General features: G+C 38.5%; 2 protein-coding genes and 1 long non-coding RNA gene across 3 annotated transcripts in view; 1 reads left to right on the top strand and 2 right to left on the bottom strand.

Moving 5' to 3' along the window:
• Positions 1–9,942, top strand: part of LOC124164258 (UNC93-like protein) — a 29,917-nt gene extending 19,975 nt beyond the window's left edge. The window contains exons 4-6 of the mRNA XM_046541501.1: positions 585–762; positions 4,879–5,152; positions 8,981–9,942. Of these exons, the coding sequence (XP_046397457.1) occupies positions 585–762; positions 4,879–5,152; positions 8,981–9,204 (676 nt within the window). The 3' untranslated portion in view covers positions 9,205–9,942. The remainder of the gene's footprint in view (positions 1–584; positions 763–4,878; positions 5,153–8,980) is intronic.
• Positions 9,943–14,925: 4,983 nt separating this feature from the next.
• Positions 14,926–15,794, bottom strand: LOC124164238 (zinc finger SWIM domain-containing protein 7-like). The gene is made up of 3 exons (XM_046541481.1): positions 15,653–15,794; positions 15,472–15,573; positions 14,926–15,379 (listed from the first exon to the last, which is right to left on the bottom strand). Exons 1-3 carry the CDS (start codon positions 15,669–15,671, stop codon positions 15,024–15,026), a joined length of 477 nt encoding a protein of 158 aa, XP_046397437.1. The 5' UTR covers positions 15,672–15,794; the 3' UTR covers positions 14,926–15,023.
• A 229-nt stretch (positions 15,795–16,023) lies between these two features.
• LOC124164251 lies at positions 16,024–19,997 on the bottom strand. Its single transcript, XR_006866003.1, has 4 exons — positions 19,881–19,997; positions 17,009–17,076; positions 16,219–16,350; positions 16,024–16,127 (listed from the first exon to the last, which is right to left on the bottom strand). It is a non-coding gene; the product is annotated as an uncharacterized LOC124164251 (long non-coding RNA).
• Positions 19,998–20,240: the final 243 nt, after the last annotated feature.

Genomic DNA, 20,240 nt, shown 5'->3' with positions numbered 1-20,240 from the left:
CATATCACCAGGTCCATTCTTCATCACACCCACGTCTCAAACGCTCACAGGCTGTCGACATAGTAATACTGAAAAGAGCTCTTCTCTGCACCATTTACATCTACCACAGTCGGTCATGTATCGTATCGTTGGACTAGTATAACATTAATGCAGGAGTGTCTATTTTACTCCAGGTTGAAGGCTTAACAACCCCAAAACTCTCTCATCCTTTCAATCCATTCAACTTGAGGAAACTTTCGTGGGCGCTCGTCACGGTGGTTCAAAACTGACTCTGGAAACCTCCACCCTGTCAACCTCCCCCTTTTTCATTCACATTTATTGTAGGAATAGCAATGGTGGTTACATTTATTTTCAATTATTAACTTATAAGTGATAGCTGGAGCCTCTCTTCGTCAGTTAACTCTAATATATTTACTAAAGTTAATAGTGTGTTACTCTCATATTCGTGCCCCTTAAACTTGAATTATAAGTGATAATTTTCACTACCACCCTTTCAAACTTTCAGCAGCGCACACACAATCAGTGCCATGAAACCTCTAGTGGGCACCCCTGATTAATGCTCTCCATAACTTTGCTTGACTCAGGGTGCGATGCGAGGAGAGGCGGAGGATCACGGACAGCGCCGAGGACGGCCCCTGCCTCGAGAAACCCACTCACGTGGCCGTGCTCAGCCAGATGGGGTCCCCCTATCAGATGCTCCTCGTGCCCATCACCCTGTTCGCAGGCATGGAGGAGGCGTTCCTCCACACGGACTTCACTCAGGCACGTACATTTTCATCTATTTGCCACTCAGCATTTCAATTGGTAGGATTCTGTGCGGTACTTCCGTGCAGTGGCGCAGCGAGAGAGGGGTTTTGGGGGTAAACCCCCCCTCCAGAGCTCAGAGAAATTTTTGAGTTAAATCGATTTTACTTAATTGGATTAATGTTGCCTATAGAATAGTGTGAGGATTAACAAAATTTCCCTCAGACGGCCGTAAAACTCACAATTTTGAGCCATTTATCTTAATTTCTTTCTGACGGAGGCTCCCCGCACCTCCCGCTTAGCTTGTATATACCTTACCGGGTATACCACACTCCCAGGCCCTCCAGTATTAGTTGCGCCTGAAACCCCCCCCCCCCTAGTCTTAATTGCTAGCTGCGTCCCTGCTTCCGTCATATATTTTATTCGCGAGCCGACTTCACACCCTCCTAAATTGTTTTGGTAACGGTGTGGCTCTTCAATGTGATTTATTTGCCGCCCAAAATTTGTATTTTCCTCTCTCTCTCTGACTTATAATGCACTATGTCGATCACCTACTCATCCATCAGCCACTCTTTACCCGACAGAGTTTAGCATTAACCAGGGGTGCCGACTTACAAAAAATATTGGGGGGCCCAAACCGGGGATCTTGCCCCAGGAAATTTTTTAAGTAGCGAGTTTTTAGTTTTTTTAAGCATTTTAGAAGAGTCATATGATCAATATTAGAACCATAATAACTCGAATATTGATATCTGAACACTCCGGGGAAAATTGACAAGCCTGACACATTTTTTCGTCTCACCCATAACCAATTTTTGAGGAGGCTCGGGCCCCCTCAGGCCCCATGGAGTCGGCGCCACTGGCATTAACTATACATTGATGAACCAACCATTGCCGGCAGTGCTTGGCAGCACATATGTATAGCATCTCGATCCTCCTGGAGGTGGGCAACATTTCACACCTACGCATCGCATATTCAATTTAGCATGGCAACGTGAGATTCATATTCTTGTATTTCCATGGGATATTCTTTAAAATAATGTATTTTTAACACTTAAGTTAATTTATCATTGAAGTGAATTTACTTTTAAGCGTTTGAATACATAGCTCAATACAATGACGTATCTAAATAATTGATAGAGGTTCTTGATTTTGAGGAACCCATTAAAATTTTTCGAAGGATTCGCAAATCAGTGTTTGGCAAAACTATTCACGAGGCTTAGCTTTTGACTTTCCGGGAGAAATCGTCAAGTCACTAAGATGATTTTTTGGTCGAGGGTTGTTTTCTTCACGATGGACGGTGCACTAAAATCGAAAAAAGCAAGCCAAAATAAAACATGGTTATTTTTTGGGCCTTAAGGCGAAAAATGTTCATCAGTATTCTCAATTGATTTTTTTTCGAATGCAATAAGTCACTTTCGAAGGAACTCACTACTATAACGTATCCTCGACGTAAGAGCTGCACTCTTCCTGCAAAAAAGTGCATATCCAATTCTCTCTCCAAACTCAAACACTCTGTAAATGCTTCTGTTAGGACTGCATGGGATAAATAGTCATACTATGTCGTTTTACGGCATGCGTGTATCAGCTTAATCCGTATCCTCTTCTCCTTTGCGATTTTTCCAATCATTAATTACGAAGACATTCCGAAGATAATAGTAGAAAAATAGTGGAAACCAGTGGCGTAACTAGGAATATGCTTTGGGGGCGATGGGGGAGATTTGGGGGCATTGGGGAGGGACGAGGAGGGTTAGCGGCGGCTACCCCCCCAGGAAACGGGGATTTCAGGAAAGGTTTTGAAAATGCATTTTACATCATTTTGGCACTTAGAATTTAACTTTTAGCAGATGCAGTTATTATATATCAAATCCAGACAAGATTTTCATAAAATTATTTCATTTCTCAGAGGCTTGGGGGGGGGGGGGGGGGGGGGGGATGCATCCCCTCATCCCTCCCATAGTTAAGCCACTGGTGAAAACGAAGATTGTCATGGGGTGAATTTTTGAAATTATCTAGAAAATTTATCTCATCGGCTACTTCCTGAAACCAACGCGATCAAAATTTACAACACCCGTCGATGGATACATCTAGGCTTGCCGTAAGCTACGCATAAACTGCCAATCAAAGTCCTCGCCATACGTTCTAATTACCTCCCACATATCCATAGACTCTTCCATCATCCTTCACTTTTATGTATCCCGAATAATCCTCTCTCTATCACCATATCCTCCAGAAGTTTTTTTAAAGGAGGACCCAACACCAAAGCTGCCGTTACCGGGAAGTTAGCGTATGGAATACCCCCATATAAAACATGTTAAAGGAAATTTCAAAAATATTAATCTAAAAACGACATTTTGGAGATGTTCTTAGCCTTAAAAAGTTCCCTTAGTAATTTCATATTTTGAATATAATATATAAATATTTTGAATCAATGAAAGGGGGATCCAGAGAGGGGCTGGACCCCTCTTGTATATCCAATTTATACAAGATAAAATGATAATTTTGTTCAGTGAAATATAAACAGAAGAAGGGAGCCCTTTGACGACCCCTTGTCCTTATTCTGGATCCGCTGCTGATGAAAGGTACGTATTTTCGGGGATTATAATCCCCGAAAGCTCCCCTTGTAGTGTTCTGGCTTTTTCCAGTAGATCAAAACTCGTAATACATGTGAAGTGTTTGAGCTGGTCAGGCCCCTCTTTAAATTTTCTCGATCCGTCCCTGCTCGGAGTACAAACCTATGCAAACTTTTTTTTTTAATTTTCCTCTCCGTCAATTTCGCGTGCAGATTTCCTCCGAACTCAACATCTAAGACACCGACCTACTTCCACTAATTTAACGAAAAGCAATTCGTTCTCCATCCTCACTAGGTATCTTATTTGCCAGTATTTTCTTTTTCCGAAACCCCTAGTCAATTCACAGCTTGCTACCAAGAATTGTTTATGATATAGGTATTTTAATGTTACGTCCTTATTCGGTCTCGCATAATAAATTTATGGTTGATGAAAATTAATGGCTAAAACCTCTGTCACATTCCCCAGCAACGATCCCACTTCCTCGATCTCATTCTTGATCTTTGATAGGAAATGGGGGTTTTGTCAGGGGGATGGGTCAAAGATCACCCCCCTTTCGTAAGCCCTCTCGCCACCTACTGCCCATTAGGACTGCTAAAATATACCATACATCCGTAAGCTTTCTTTTTAATAGGGTGGTTTCCTATTATTTTTTTATTGCCTAAATCAAAAGATTATTACTCCGAGAGTACGTATTTCACGCTTTTAGATTTTTAAATGACGATATCTATTTTTCGCGATTAAATCAAAAGTGAAAAAGTTCAAGCGCGCGAAAACGCGACGGCTAAGTATGAATGTTGGGAAAACTCCATGTGACGTCGTTCTGGTTCCCGCTGCCGCAAGTGAGGTGACCTTGGGGCGAGGCTTTGAGCGCTGATACGACGCAGGATGCTAGCAGGTAGCAGAGTACCCTGCTAGCTGGTAGCGCTTGGCTTAAATAAGGATTATTAATACCTTATTAAGAAATAAAACTTTCCGACCTTAGCCAGTTTTAATAGGAGACATGTTTCCCTGAGCTCTGTGCCTCATGCATGCATTGGTAATCTCAGACGATGTAAAACTCCTATCTACTCGCATAGAAATTAGGTCCCTGTGACGTCACGTGAAGTGGAATCGCATGGGCGCCAATCTGGCCTTTTTCAAATGAGGATAAAATTGACCATTGCCATTCGTCTAAACCGTTATTTCTAAAACCAAATAATTTGTATGCATATTATGAATACACTAATGGTGGGTAACGAATCGCAATCAATGCTTTTCGTTTTCTTTGATGAAGGAAACTACCCTATTATAGTAAGTAGTTGAAATTACACACCGTATGCTTGTTAATTAAGAGGTTTCATAAATATTATTATTTACTAATGTATAAATTATTAATGATTGTTAAATAATTTAATTAGAGAAATTAAATAACTTTTTAACATAAACTTTTAAAATTTTGCCGCCCCCTGAAATCTGCCGTCCGGACTCCTCTGCTCCGCCCTAGTTCCGGGTCTGCGTATTACTTCCAATACTGTTCTCTGCACTAAGTGATTGACCTACGTACGTGATTTTCTTTTCCCTGTAGGCCTACGTGGCTTGTTCGGTCGGCATTTCGCACCTGGGCTACGTGATGGCGTGCTACGCGGTGGCCAGCGGCGTTGGCGCCGTCATCTCCTGCTTCGCCTCCGGCTACTTGGCAGAGGGAAGGGCAACCCTTTTGGTCATCGGCGCGGCCCTCCATGGAGGCCTCGTCATCGTCATGATAGTGTGGTCGCCACAGTCAGAACACCCGTACTCCCTTTTTTTCATCGCATCGCTTTGGGGCCTGTGCGACGCTCTCTGGAAGACGCAGATAAACGGTGGGTTGGTATTTGTGTAACTCATCACCGCGGTTAACTTTAACAGTCTATTCCGCCTTAATTACATATCTAGACTCACTAGGAGGCCAGAAAAAACATTATCTATGAGCTCCCGATCTTTGTTAGCGTTTCACCTTTTCTTGGAAACGAGGTGAAAGCATTATCGTGCTTGAGACCACATCCTACGTCTAGAGTCGAATAGAGAAATCGCTTTTCGAAGCCCTAATGGGTTAGAACTCATTGCGGGTGAGAATTGAAGACAATTAGATCACATTACCGTGAAACCTGCCAAAACGTTTACCCCTATTCAGCGACCATATTTCACTGAAATCCGTAAAAGCAACGAACATTTTGTATTGTTTAACCAGTCTACACCCCTTTCAGATGCCAGAGAGCATATTTTTTTCGGCCAATCCTAAAGTGACCAACCCCAAACTTTACTTCCTCATAACCTGTAGCGAATGAAGCGGGGAGAGGGCGGGCCGGCGTCCGCCCCCCGTAATTTGTGGAAACATTGAAAAGGACTATAGGTTACCTCGCTCCCCTTTTTTTGTTAACTTTTCACAAATATGAAAACTAATTATAAGGGCCGGCTTACTGAATAGTATTTGGTGAGAAGGCCTCTTAAAGCAAGGTTTCTATGTTTTCAAGTGGTAAAATGGCCATAATAGATACCTCTGTCATAGCGTCGTTGAACTGCTCTTCATCCAATTTGATTTTTCTTAAGTCTTTTAGCAAAAATTCCAGCATGGACAGTGGTGAATTAAGGGAGGGCACGATGCCCCCAGTAATTTCTGGAAAAATTGAAATAATGGTTGTTATTATTAGGGTGGTTCACGGATGAAAGTTTGTATTTCTTCAGATAAATAGGAAATGTTAAAAACTATTTAATTTATAACTGACAGCCACTTATGTACGTATATCATACGTCACACACATCATTGTTTGGAGGTATTGCATACCACCAAGGCACTGCAGAAAGTAATTTACCAATCCCCCAACCACAGAACAGTGACCTTAACCTGCCCTGGCCCATAACACTATGGAATACCATTTGGGAATTGATCTCTTCTAATCAAGGCCGGTCCAAGACATTTTTCAAGTGCATACCTGGTATAATTTTGGTGTCCCCCTCCAAAACTACTCCCAAGGTGGGGAGGGGAAGTGCTGAAAGGGTTCTTGTCCGAGAAAAAGTTTAAGTATAGAATTAATTAAATAAATTTTTAGCACATTATAGAGTATGCACAAATTAACTAAGGAATATTAAAAAAATTGGTTTAATGCTATAAGTACTCTTAAAATCTGACTTCTAAAGATCCAAATAGAGTACAATAATGGGTGCATCGTGGTACTAGTGTAGGTAAATACATTATGAATGTAGTGTAAAATGCAAATACTAGTCACTCAAAAAAACCTCATGAGTTCAGGAATGGATAAAAAAGATAACCTTTTTGAACTTGACCATAGTATTTGTGAGGAAATGAGAAAGCAAGGAGGGGAGAGGGTAACATTATGTTCTCCATTGAATCAATCCACCTTATTTCATGTGTGTCTAAATGTCTATTCATTGAACACACTCAAAGTGATTGAAATTCTGAGTACAATGAACTATTTTCTCACTAAGAAATGCTACATGAACTTATAATAAATCTAATTTTGATAGAATGCTACTCTTCATCTGGTGACTAATGTTTATGGCTGGCCATAGCCATCCCCTACAACACACCTAATGAGGTGGCTTTTATGGTATTATAGACAGTAGAAGAATGTTGCCCTTTAAGATGAGCTATACACTAGATGTAAGATTTGAAAACAGTAAGTAGACAAGTGAGAAATGAGGATGATGAATACATAGTTGGCCATAGTCCCACTGGAGTCTAGCCAAGAGGAGAAATGCAGCCAAAACGTCAACAATAGCAAGACTCAACCCATTGGTGTGATGTTGGGAATTGATATCAATTTTGGAACAGCTAATGTACATGATGAAACTACCTTGGAGAAGAAAAGGTTCAGTGATACAGCATCATGTGCAGAGACACTGCAGCCCAGGAAGAGGTTTTGAGGAAGACGTGATGGTAATGGTCATCATAGCTCAGCAAGAAGAAGGAAAGTAAGAAAGTTAAGAAGGCTTGGATATAACCATAGGGGTGTCTAAAGCAAATTATTTCCAATTTATTTTTAAAATATCCCTCTTCATTAGGACCCTTGCTTCATAATCGCTCATGTAAGAGGCTACATTTATAGGGAGGAGGGAAATAGTGAACACTTTTGGAACCCATGCGAAGAATTCCTAAACATAGCCGATGGGTTCAAACCTCTGGTACAAACTAAAATGCAGTTCCATTACAAATGATACCCTCTGGGCTGGTTTAAGTTGTAAGCAAAGTGCATGGCTGCATAGAGCACCAAGCAAAAGGGGGTGCCTGAGCTCTCAGCTCAATGTTCAGTACTAATCCTACTACCTCTCTGGTTATTTTTGAGGGGGGTGGGGTGGCTGGAATATTGTTTGCTTACACTAGAAAAATGTGTACAACCGGTCCTGGATACCCCACAACATTATTTCTATCAATATCCATGGATACTGGTCTGGGAGTATACAATAAGAAGGAACTGGAAAAGATGGGGAAAGAATCGATCCTAAACACCTGTAATTTTCAACGTTTTAATCGATAAAGCCGTAAATGAAATCAAAGAAAAGGCCTTGGAAGTGAATATCCATGGAGAAAAAATTAGCATGCTAAGATTTGCTGATGACATAGCCATTTTTTGGGGTCTCTAAGGGTTATTTCGTGCAAAATAACTACGCCCTATGTAACAATGAACAATGTATCAATTTATTGCGTCACGAACACAATTGAGTCGCACTCAGAGAATCGGCGATCGCGGTGGCTACGGATTCAGTCACAACAAGATGGAATTGCTTCCACATCTTGAGACATGATAGCCTGATGAAGACAATTGTCGAGGGACAGGTGGATGGCAAGAATGGAAAAGGAAGACCTCGAACAAAATATATGGAACAGGTAAATATGGATGTGAAAGAGAAGAAATATGTCGGTGTAAAAAGTTTAGTTGATAGGAGAATTGAGTGGAGAGCTGTGTCAAACCAATCCTAGGATTGTTGACCAGTGATGATGATGATGCCACCAATTACCTGGGGTTACATATTGTTCTATAAGATAATTATTTTAGTAGTACCATTTTTTTTGGTAGAACTCCAAAATACATTGCTAATAGCCCCTGAAAAATATCAATGGCACACACTAAACAATGCCTCAAAGGAACTCCTGCTGCAGCTAAAAATCATTCAATTATGTATATAAATGTTTGTTCCACTTAAGATTTCCAAAGTTCCAAGGCAAAAATGTTAAATGAATAGGAGAAAAGTCATCCCTGTAAATCAACAATGGTTGGCAACTTTTTCAGAGTACTATAGCTCACAGAAAAATAAATGCAAGTTATAGGCAATATTTATCAAATGTTAACTCTCCTCTCTGCTTTTCCATCAACAAACTTAATTCTCATCGATGCCATGAAAATATTTGGTGAAAATACCCTGCTCTCCAATAGACTTGGCATGTTTGTTTTCGATATTTCTCTAATTTAAAATGCCACAATACTAATCACTTTTGCCAAATTTTTTGCTATACATTACAGACAGTGCAAGGGTATCCATTGGCATATCTCATTATGGCCAAGGATGACATGAAAGACTTTCTGTAAAAAAATAATGACATCTGGCTTTGATATCTCCAGCTATTACATTGAAATTATCTATATTCCTACTGAATGGTACAATAATAACTATTTACTGGTTTCTCCCTCCAGTGATTTATGAAGCCTTCTTCCCAGATGATCCAACGACAGCAATGGTAGTGCTTTGGCTGTGGGAATCTGCTGGTTATGCTCTTGGATGTGGGCTAAGTGTTCCATTATGCACAGGAGTCAAATTGCATAGTTTACTAGTCACTTTGGTTTTAGGACTTATTGGTTACTCCGTTGTTGAATGTTGCCTTGGTCAACATTGTAAAGGGAGAAAAGTCTATAAATAGCTGCAAAATCATGATTGAGGATAAAATGGGCCTCACAGGAGATGCATCAGGAACCCTTGTTGTTAAACACCATATGATCTTCCTCGTAATGTGGAGCTGGCATATATCAAGTTAATATCCAGGTCAAAATTGATGAAGAAAGTTGGGGATAAAATGGTTACCCAACAGCCAAGTGAGCATTAAAAAAATGTGGTGCTTGAAAGCCATTTCATGAGGTTTGCTGTTTCAAACTGGATATTTCTAGTCTGCTGAATCCATAATTTTTACCACCATAAGGGCACCATTATCTGACCACAAGCAGCATGAGGATAGGAGCTGGAACTTCTGCTGCTGTAATGTGGGTAAAATGTTTTCCAGTTAGTCACATATTTTTGATGGAAAGAAACCGATGGAGGTGAGAGAATTGGTGTGAGATGGGCTCAATGAAAAGTGTGATTGCAAGATGAGTGAAGATGATCACTCAAATAAACAATGGGTCACTCTAATGAAGCAAATGATGATGTAAAAATGAATGGGAAATATTTGTAATATCATGGCTGAAGTGAAAGCATAATAGGTTAACCATTCTCGTATCATTGAGGCAAGTCTTAATTTATACTTATGAATATTTCTGTACATCTTCCTCTGACTAAGAAAGAGTTCACTGATATACTGCATAGAAATATGCATACTAATGGTGAATACTATGTTATAAGCTTCTGTTAGCATCATTACGCAATTTCTAGATAAAAATTTTATGATTGAGAGAAAAAAATGTGATCTCTTAATGCCCTGTCGATTTCTGAAACAACAATGCCTGTTCGCTGTCCGTTTGAAGCCTGTTGATAGCCTGTTGGAGATTAGTGAACAGAGTATAAACAGCCAACGAACAATCTCGGGTCACTCACAAGTAGGAGCAACTTACGAACAGCCTACCAACAGTTTGTACTCTGTTTGCAGCTTGTTCCTTAACAGGCAGGCAACAAGCATTTCGGGAACAATAGTGAACAAGCTTTTAACAGGCAGGGGCCGGTTGGTAGTATGTTTCACCGAACAGGGAATGAACAGACAACAGTGAACAAACACTAAACACCCTATCGATTTACGTAAAAATGATGCCTGTTCGCTGTCAGTTTGGAACCTTTTGGAGATTTTGAGAACAGATTATGAACAACGTACGAACAATTGTTTTAAGTTTCGGAATTTGGACAACAATTTGGATTAATCCAAATTTAATTGAGTACAAGGAAGTTTGATTGAATCCAAAGAAAATATCGTCTACTTAAACAGTAATTATATACGGTTGAATTCATTATCACGATTACCATCAACCACGGATGACGGTTATTGAAGTGAGCACGCAAATTATATTAGTTATCTGCTCGGCTTACGCACGTTAAATACTTTACTTCGCCAATTACAGGCAGGGGCCGTATGTTTCAGCCAAAGAGTATGTACTCTGTGGTTTCAGCGGACTGGGAACGAACAGACAACAGTGAACGAACAGACAACAGTGAACGGACAGTCAACAGTCAAGGGCCGGTTCATAGTCCGTTTCACGGTACAGGGTACGAACAGAAAACAGTGAACAGCTAGTGAACAGGTTCTCAACAAGGACGGAAAGATAGCGTGGTGCTGCTACCTACCTATAGAAGATAGCAAACGCAAACAATGACGCCAATAACCGATACCGTTATCCGGACAGTTTACGAGCACATGGTCGACTGTGTTGTGGTGAAGTTGTTGGTTGCGGAGAAAATAGTTATTTATTTGATTATTATTTAACCTGTGCTAAATGCCCGCAGTGACGAATTAAGTAATTCGTGCATCCATTCAGTGATAGTGAAAGTCGTGAAGTGATATTTGTTCTTGAGTGTGTTTATTTAATAATTTATTGTGTCTCTTAAGTTTTTGAGCAAGTACTGAGATTTGTATTGTATTTGCATTATGCGTATGTGCGTTACGTCGCCAATAAGAACCAACAAACATTGTCAGAGGACTGTCTTTCTTGTAGGTTTGTTTGTGAGAAGTGAAATCATCGTGTTCATAAATATTCTTTAAAGGCGTGTTTCTCTTTTAAAATCACACGTATAATATTGACATAGTGCAGAATCCGAGTTGTATTAATTTAAGGAAGTACATATTTCTTTGATGAAGGCATGTGAAATATTTGTTGATGTAGTGGTTGTTCTGTTAATGATGACAAAGCTTGCTTTTCTGCAACTATTCAAGATTTTTATAACTAATGGAATATGTGGAAAAGCACAATAAAAGTTTTTCTTACAATCATTCAAATGAATTTCAACTTTTAATTCTATTTTAACATAAATTATCTCTTGTCTATTATGTCCAACTTAGCAACAGCGAACAGTTAAGGAACAAAGTATGCGCATAGGGAGAGAACAGACAAATAACCATCTTCCCACATTGTCACAGACAAGGAACAGACAAGGCGTTCCAATTTACATTCTACGAACAGTTGCCTGCCTGTTCTCTCTTGGTCAAGGAACAGGGAACAAACAACCTAAGAAAACAGGCAATGAACTGACAGCGCACAGTCCCCTGCCTGTTCATTGTCTGTGGTCCAACAGGTAAGGAACAGAGAATGCCGCTTTCTTAACAGGGAGGGAACAGACAAGTAACCCTTTTCTCACAGACAAGGAACAGACAAGGCGTTCCAATTTACATTCTACGAACAGTCGCCTGCCTGTTCTCTCTTGGTCAGGGAACAGGGAACGAACAGCCAACTGACAGACAATGAACAGACTTTATTGTTACAGAAATCGACAGGGTGAGACTACCTTCTGACAGTAATGCCTTGTATATAAATAAAAGTTCGCTGGACGAACCAAAGTTGGCATTTACTGACATTACCGTATTTATTATTATTTAGGGCTCCTTGATTTATGCGATCTTATCATTGCTTGCATTTTTTAAATGAGGTAAAGGTCAAACACAATAAAAAAATCAAGGAAGAATTGTAAGTAATGCCATAAATTCCAAAATTGTGTGATAAATATAAAAGATATGAAGTAACTAACATTTTTATTCACAAAAATCGAGGAGCCCTACCCTATGTTACCAGCTTATCCTGCACCATTTTACTGCTTGGAGATCTAAAAAACAACATTCTCATAAAGAAAGTGAAGGTCTTGTTTTCAATATATATATTTGAGTCCCAAGCCAAAAGTTGCAGTCAATGACAATACTCTCACAGACATGCTCTAAAATGGACAATAGTGGGTGTGCATAAAATTTGATGATTATGAATGTAAACTACAATGATGAAAGTAAGGCAAGGAGTAAGAGGCAAGTTCGCTCCAGAGAATTCTATATTCTAGAGCAAACCAAATGCCCACTGGTCAATTCTCATTCCCCCTGAACATTTTTCTTGTGATGCAATTAATGTGAATTTAATTAATGCTCATGCAGCACCTTTGAAACTATCCACATTCAACACCAAAAAGGTCTATCACTCTAGAATAAAATTCAATACTTATTGTGCCTTCCTGGATCTCACCTAGAATTACCACCCTTGGTATAATATTAAGGGGGGAAAGTAATATACACAACGGTGAAAAAAGCTAAAAGAGATAGATTTCCTTGTCCTGTTGTAAAATTGTTTGTTTCATGCATATTCAGTTATTGGGGCAGCTTCAGTCGATTAAATCAACTTTGACTCATTTGACTTGTTGGAGTTCTCTCCATAGTATGACTGATGGAATGAGCTCCAAGAGACTCTTCGGTCCTCTCTGTACAGAGCATTTTTGCAGGAGATTTGTTAAGAAGGTCTCGCGGATAATCACATACTCTCACCACCAACCTTTTTTGACCTTCCTAGTGGGCACTCTGCATCAACTCAGACTCCGAGGGTAGTTGGGCTCCCTCCTTTCTGGGTTAATATAACCCTACCAGGGGCATTAATTTGTTGTCAACTTATGATTCAATCACATCAATTACCGACATGGATAATAGTTGCTTGCACATAAATACAGACTCCAAATTTAATTCCTCATATTTTTCTGAGCATTATCAAATTTTGAATGAAGCTCTAATATCAATATTAACGGATTTAATGAATCAAAAATTTCCATGGTGATACTTATCCTGAAATGGAGATATAAGTTAATATTTATGGTAGAACTTCATTTAAAAATTGTATATTCTGCTTAAAAGACAAAGAATTTAACACTTAGTTTATACATATTGAGAAAGGAATAAATATTGATTCCGCAACTGACTGAATGAAGAATTGTATGACCATGGTCCTTCACCAAAAAGAGAGGTAATATAAGATGGGTACTTGCTCCCGGATTTTAATGGTAAGACCTAAGTCCTGTTGCGTTGGGTCCTGAAACTGAGACTTCATGTAGTACCTGCAACTGTCATGAAAGGGGGAGAGCCCGGAGGAAGCAGATATTTTTGGCATTTGTTCACCTACGTAAGAAAATCCTCGATGAAATTTTTGGTCTTCATCTCCCTGATCAAGAAATGTATTCCCATTTTTTTATTACGTATATGTACATACAATTCCCGAATATTTTTGTCATAAGTAGCGAAAGGGTCAATGAACTTCTCTGTGCTGCTGCTGATGTGTTTCCATGGATTGTGAAAGAGAAACCAAGCAAACACAATTATCACTCTCTTTTCCAGTCTCATATGAAGTCTACTTAATGATGTATTTAATTGTTAAAATCACAAATCATAGGGGTCACACGTTAGTAACTCAAAACAGAAACTATATAAATGAAATTAACTATGTGAAACAATTCATACATAAAAACAACCATTTTTTCATCTGATAGCCAACTATTTTTTCCCAAAAATTTCTCAGAGTAACTAGAAAGACTAGGAAACCAGTGGCTGTCACGACCCCTCCTTAAATTTTATCAAAAATTTTCAATTTTTATTGGTTTAATAGGTTTTGCATCTTCGTGAAGGAGTTCAGGGAGTGTTTATGTAAAAGGAAGGCTACAAGTCCCAAATATGAGAGAAATTTGACTTGTATTTACTGTAGAGTGTTGCATTCCCTGCAAAACATTTTGCATGGGAGATTGTCACCCTCTCCCGGGGAGTATTCCATACTCCCCAGACCCAGGTCATTACCCTACCCCCAAAATTTGACGCTGAATCCACCCCTTCAGACAACACATGCTCCACTCTTGGCTCTGAAAATTGCCCTTACTTTTGCCCAACTACACAACTTGATTTCTGAGGTACAGGACATTCTCATAATACAGTTTGACAACAATTGTGACTGTGTCCCTCCAGTTAAGACCTGTGAATATACCTAATAATGGTAGCGTAATGAACTAAAGTCTAACGTTCAATCCCGACAGCTACTAATTACTTAGCTTAAGTGGTGATACCGTATAAGGCACAAATACGTCAACATTGAGGTCACCAGTTATAATCCCACAGAGATGGGCTTTTTGAATTGAAAAAAAAAATTAAAAAAAGGGGTGTTATCACCACCCATGGCAAAAATGCACAGTAGAGCCATTTAAAATGAATTTTAAGGTGACATAGTCTTTGTGTTACTCAAACAAATTGATATAAGTATTTAAATCTGCATATATGAATCAGATGATGATTAAAAATAACATGGAGAACTTTATGAAATGTAAAAACTACTGCACAACAGTCCTTAAATTTGACCCTACTTGAAATACTTTTTAAAATTAGTTATAACCATAAGTGCCAGCAGGGCTTGAGGCTAGTCTACCAAGAAAAACATTATTATTAAGGAGATACAAATGGTTTATTGCTTCATGTACAGTCATTGGCTTAGCATAACAACAGCAGCATAATTTAAAGAACTAAAAAAATTTGATTTGATTTCAAGTATCACAAATATGAGCAGCATTACATAAAACTTTAGTCAGCTCCTCATTAGAGACGTCAATTTGGCGGCTCTTACCCATCAGCTGCGATAAATATGCAACCAATACATGTTTACAAGTTACTCTTGATCTTTTCCCCAAAACGTGGAAATTATAAGCTGGACAAGGACAATAGTTTATTCCAGGATATATCGTGTAGGTTGCACCCGAGCTTCCAGGTACTTGAATTACACAGCGCTTACTAGGAGACCGTAAAAACACAACAGAAGATGGCGAGGAGTCCAGTAAATCCAAAGCTTTTTCAAACGAGTTGCCAAACACAGAATGGAGGGCAAGCAAGAGATCGTCACTCACTACAGCGTAAGAAGGGATGGATTGTTAAGAGAATATTCAAAAGATGCATGCCACTAAGTTATCTAGGAGCCAAAAGTAAAATACTACATACTTTCTTCTTTCTCTCTATACTGCTTTTCAACTTCGTTCAATAGCGTTTTCCCTACATTTTGCATCAGGGGATTCAACACTCCTTTTTGAGAAGATTGACTTTCTGGAAAGCAAAATAGACTCACTAGAAAACGCAACCAAAATTTGGGCAAAAAGTCGATAAAAAATTAACCTTATCTCACCTTCTTGGTCTATTTCCATCGTTCGCTTTAGGCAGTAATTAGAATCGTAATTGTTATAAATATATTTGTCTCACGTCTAGACCGGTCTAAATTATTTTTCCCTCTCAAAGTAAGGCCACTTGCGCTCGTCATTTATTATTCAATAAAAGAGCATCGGAGTGCGACTGTAGCTGCGTGTGTAATTTGAATTGTGATATGAAAGCATTTATTTATTATTTGGTACCGTGGCGAAAAAATGCTTTCTAGGGCATATGAAGAAGTTGGTTAGTATTTTAAATCTTAGCTAATATTATTTATTCCAGGATTGGTTTAGGTTTACCATTTTCAAGGTTATTTTGATGACATAGCTGGTTGCAAGAAAACAGATAAGCACGTTTTTAAGTTTTTATTATAAACAAATAATATCTTTAAATATTACATTGTATGATTTATAATGTGTAAAACAGGATAATGCGATTAATGATTGATGAGATGCCTGCAAAGAGGGAAAATACAAGTTTAGCTCTTGATAATTTACCAAACGTTTTTGAAGTTACTTCTACTTGTTGAGAACTCAAAGATATTACCTTAATGCTTAATAAAGTGGTTTACTGTATCCTCGGTGTAAATTCCAACCCTTATAAACTGGTGGTGGCCTTTGTACGTAGTATGTGTACACATTATCTAGTCTAAATGGCACGTCAATGATGTAATGATTGCTGAAAAGTAAGAGAGATAGATGTTACTATTACTTGCAGTGTGAGAACCAACCATTTGATTGTATTTGACTTGTACCGATATTACAGGTATATTATCTAGCTGAAGGTTGTAAATCAATCGATATCTAAACCATTAAAATGACGATAAATAGGTATTGCATGAAACAGTTGGAACTGTATGGTATGGTAAAAATCCATTTAGCTTGATTTTATATATAAGATTTTATATTCATTTGGGCATGGGAATGGTTAAATGTTATTTTGGATTCAGGGAAGACGTTAACCAGGAAATGCTTTTATGGATGGGATCGAGGGGGAAATGGTTCATAAATAGAAAGGGAGGTGGTTACATTTCGCAGAGCGTGTTCATTTGAGGGCGTGCACATAAGTTGTATCTGCCAAATATTTCTAAAGGGTTCGATCCCCTTGTGACTCTTCATCTCTTTGACTTCAGGTGTGTTAATCGTTAGGCTTAATGCTTTCATTTTATTACATGCAATTTTATTACTTCTACGCAATTTTATCTACAAATGCGCGAGTCCCTATTAATCTATCGATAACAGCTATCAGATATGTGAGTTAAAACTTTTTAATTTACATAAATAAAAATGGTGCATTTTTCTATTGACTATAGTGAGAATTTGACAAATTTACTTACTATTCTTTATTTGGGTCTGGTGTGGTTACCCCTGCTGCTACAATCGCGATGCAAACAGCCATGAAAATCTAGAATTATGAGATACAAGTAGGATATTAGGCAAACATGTTTAATTTTTCATTATATATATACATATATGCATTAATTTATTTTAAAAATTCGGTTGAAAAATGGTTTCTTATTTCAGGTGAATGCATGAAGAAATTTCGTCTGCAGCATGGGCAGAGGGGGGCGGGAGGGGGGGGGGGGGGTCATGACCTGTCCGGGGTGAATGGCGCCCCTGAATGAGAGGGGCGTTTTTCCGTGAAAAATGTTTGTAAGAGCTACGCTTTACGATAGATAAAACTCAAAACTTCTCTCACGTTTGGGACTTTTATCCATGCATTTGCATACACACTTCCTTTATTCCTTTACAAGGATGCAAAAATTATTAAACTAGTGTAAACTTAAAAAAATGATAAAATTTGGTCATGACACCAGAGAACCCTAAATCCGCGTGCTTGGGCTGTCTTTGTAATCCTGGCCGAACACTTCGGTAAGTTTATGAGTTTTTTCTTTGGCAGCCATTACTTAGTATTCCCAACACTATTATAACACCTATCAAGACTTTTGTATCCAGTTTAAAAATTCGTGTCGGTACTATATCATAATAGTTTTCTATGTGTGACTCTACTCCTTGAAATGGAGGAAATGCCGTATTTTTGTCAGGGTTGTCATCGGTTCCATTCTTCCGTCATAGAAGATTGAATTAGTTAGAGGATGGGAATAAAATGAGAAAAATAAACGTAAAAAAACTATGTCTTTGGTGCACTTTAGATCATCAAGTGTCAACTTTGAGACCATGCGGCCCATATTTAGTCATTGAAATTGAAACACTTTAATCGATTTGAATTTGCTCATATTCAAAGTACTCGTATCGCCAGCAGATGGCATTAACGAAGCGGTAGAAATTGATGGTGGCGGGATTCTTAAGATACTGCTGATCAAATTTCTTATCTAATAGCCATCTAATAAATCAACTTCGTATTTGTGTCGTTTGTTTCAATATTACCTTTAGTTATGAAAGATAGTGGAAAAGATTGTACAAAGCTTGGCCTTCGGGAACTGACCTACATGTCGCAGCGCTTTCGTCCATATCTAATTGTTAAGATTGTTTAGAATGAATATACAGATAGGTGAAAAATCCTAAATTAGGCGAAACTCCGAAAATGGACCATTCGATTGAAATAGACTGTTAATCTTCCATGTAGCATATTGAATTCATACGGCGAGGTTTTGGTGGAGATGTTGCTCTTTTAACTGAATGCTGATTTTACTTATCAGTGAGTTACATTGACGTGTGGTTTTAGATTTTAATTATATGGCATAGTGATTCTTTCTTAGCCTGAGGCACAAGTGTGCGATGGCGTAAATATTGTTAAAAAATGGACTTGACATTGGATACAAACTCGCATTAAGTTGCCAATGAAAATTTTAAAGCCTTTCCTTTCTCGGCATGTAGCATAACTCTCGAGAACCAGTCGGTACAACCACTGTCAAGTCAGATGCTTAATTGGAGCAAAATTCTGTGGTGTGAAGTAGAGATCAGCATTTTATTTTAGCCGGTTTCTGTCGGTTGTTATTATAAATTGTGTTATTATCTTTAAGCTATGCGACTTATTGCTTATCTTAATCGGCAACAATACGTCCATTAGTTTTCCCGGGGTTTCTTTTCTCAATTCCATGTTTCAACTCGCTCATCCTCTGGCGCTCTGCAAATTTTAGGAATGGAAATGTCAATTTGTGTTTTGAGGGTAGTTGAGGAGGAGAACATCCAGGCCTGCTAGCACTTACTATCGTTTACTTTCTCGCAATTTGTGTATCACCCTTTAATGAAGGTGTAACTGAAAATAGTGGTGTATAAGGAAAATAATCTTAAGAAAATTGCCAAGCATCTCATTTTATATCGTTCCCGTCAAGTCATTCACAAAGGAATTTTAGATTTTAAATTATTAAGCCTGAAGCTATTATACTTAATCGAAATTTTAAATCAATTTTAATAAAATAGATAAATTTAAAATTTAATCCTTATCTTAAGTAAAAATTGAAGAAGTAATGCAGGTTGTACCTTATTATAATTAAAACTGTTTTGATGAGAGCTGTCTATTAAAGTATCCTATCCATTGAGAATTGGCGTTTGATTGAATAAATGGTGTAATAATCGAGTGTTTTATCTATGCAATCAATGGAAGGAAGCTTATTGGACCGTAGATAAAGCCGAGTTCCTGCTGCGTCCATTATTCACGTACACCTTTGGACTGTAATAACACTTCGTGTCCATGTTAATTTTACAAATTTTTCTTTCAATAATATATTATGTATGACAATGAATATCGATTCGGCTTCGAGTGTAATTTTATGTTGGCAAGAATATCGTAATTTTTTTACTCTCTCTCTCTACCGTAGCTCTCTACCGTATTTTCATTATATATCTCACTATTTTGTTTGACCAATCGCTTTCTGAATGACGTAATTGTAAACGAGTTCTCTCTCTCATAACCACGTTAGTAACGTACGAATTTGCTATTATTAATGAATGACAAACTATTGAGTCATGAAAATCTTTCATTAGTGTTGTGAGTCGAAAAAGTACTTATAGTTAGAGTCAAATGTATGGCGGGAATTCCCGTGAAATCTCAGGTAATGGAAAATTCCCCATTGCGTGCGATGAAAAAGCTTGATGCAATTATATCGTAGGTAAATATAATGGAAAGTAGTTACGCCCGAGACACGGTTGAATATTTCGTAGGAGTATAATTTTACCGTGAAACGAGAAAATAGCGCATAGGTAATCAGAGTTATAAAAGGTTATGAAATATTAAGATCTACTTACAAAAGCTTTGGTTACAGCCATCTCGTTCGTCAGCGAATTCTCCGAGCTCAGCCCGATCTTGTCGGATGTCTCTTCACCGTTCAACTGCCGTTGCTCTCCTGTCGCAGGATTTATAAACCCAGGAGATCGAAAATCTATGGGACCTATTAGGGAATATCGCTCATCTTGCTCTCTCTACTCTGAAATCTCACAAACTGTAGTGACATTGAACTTCTGTCTTCCAATAGAGGATGTGAGGAATCCCTATTTAGGAGCTAAGGGAAAGCTCTTGGCTGTGTCCCTTAAGGAGGTGCCGCTGCGCATGGGGTTCATTGGGTCTGTCATGTTTGGCTTGGTGAAAGGTTGCGACAGGCTCTTGCA

Source organism: Ischnura elegans, chromosome 1, assembly GCF_921293095.1.
Source record: "Ischnura elegans chromosome 1, ioIscEleg1.1, whole genome shotgun sequence".
NCBI lineage: Eukaryota > Metazoa > Arthropoda > Insecta > Odonata > Coenagrionidae > Ischnura > Ischnura elegans.
Note: the sequence above shows the minus strand (reverse complement) of the source record. Positions and strands in the feature narration are given on the sequence as shown.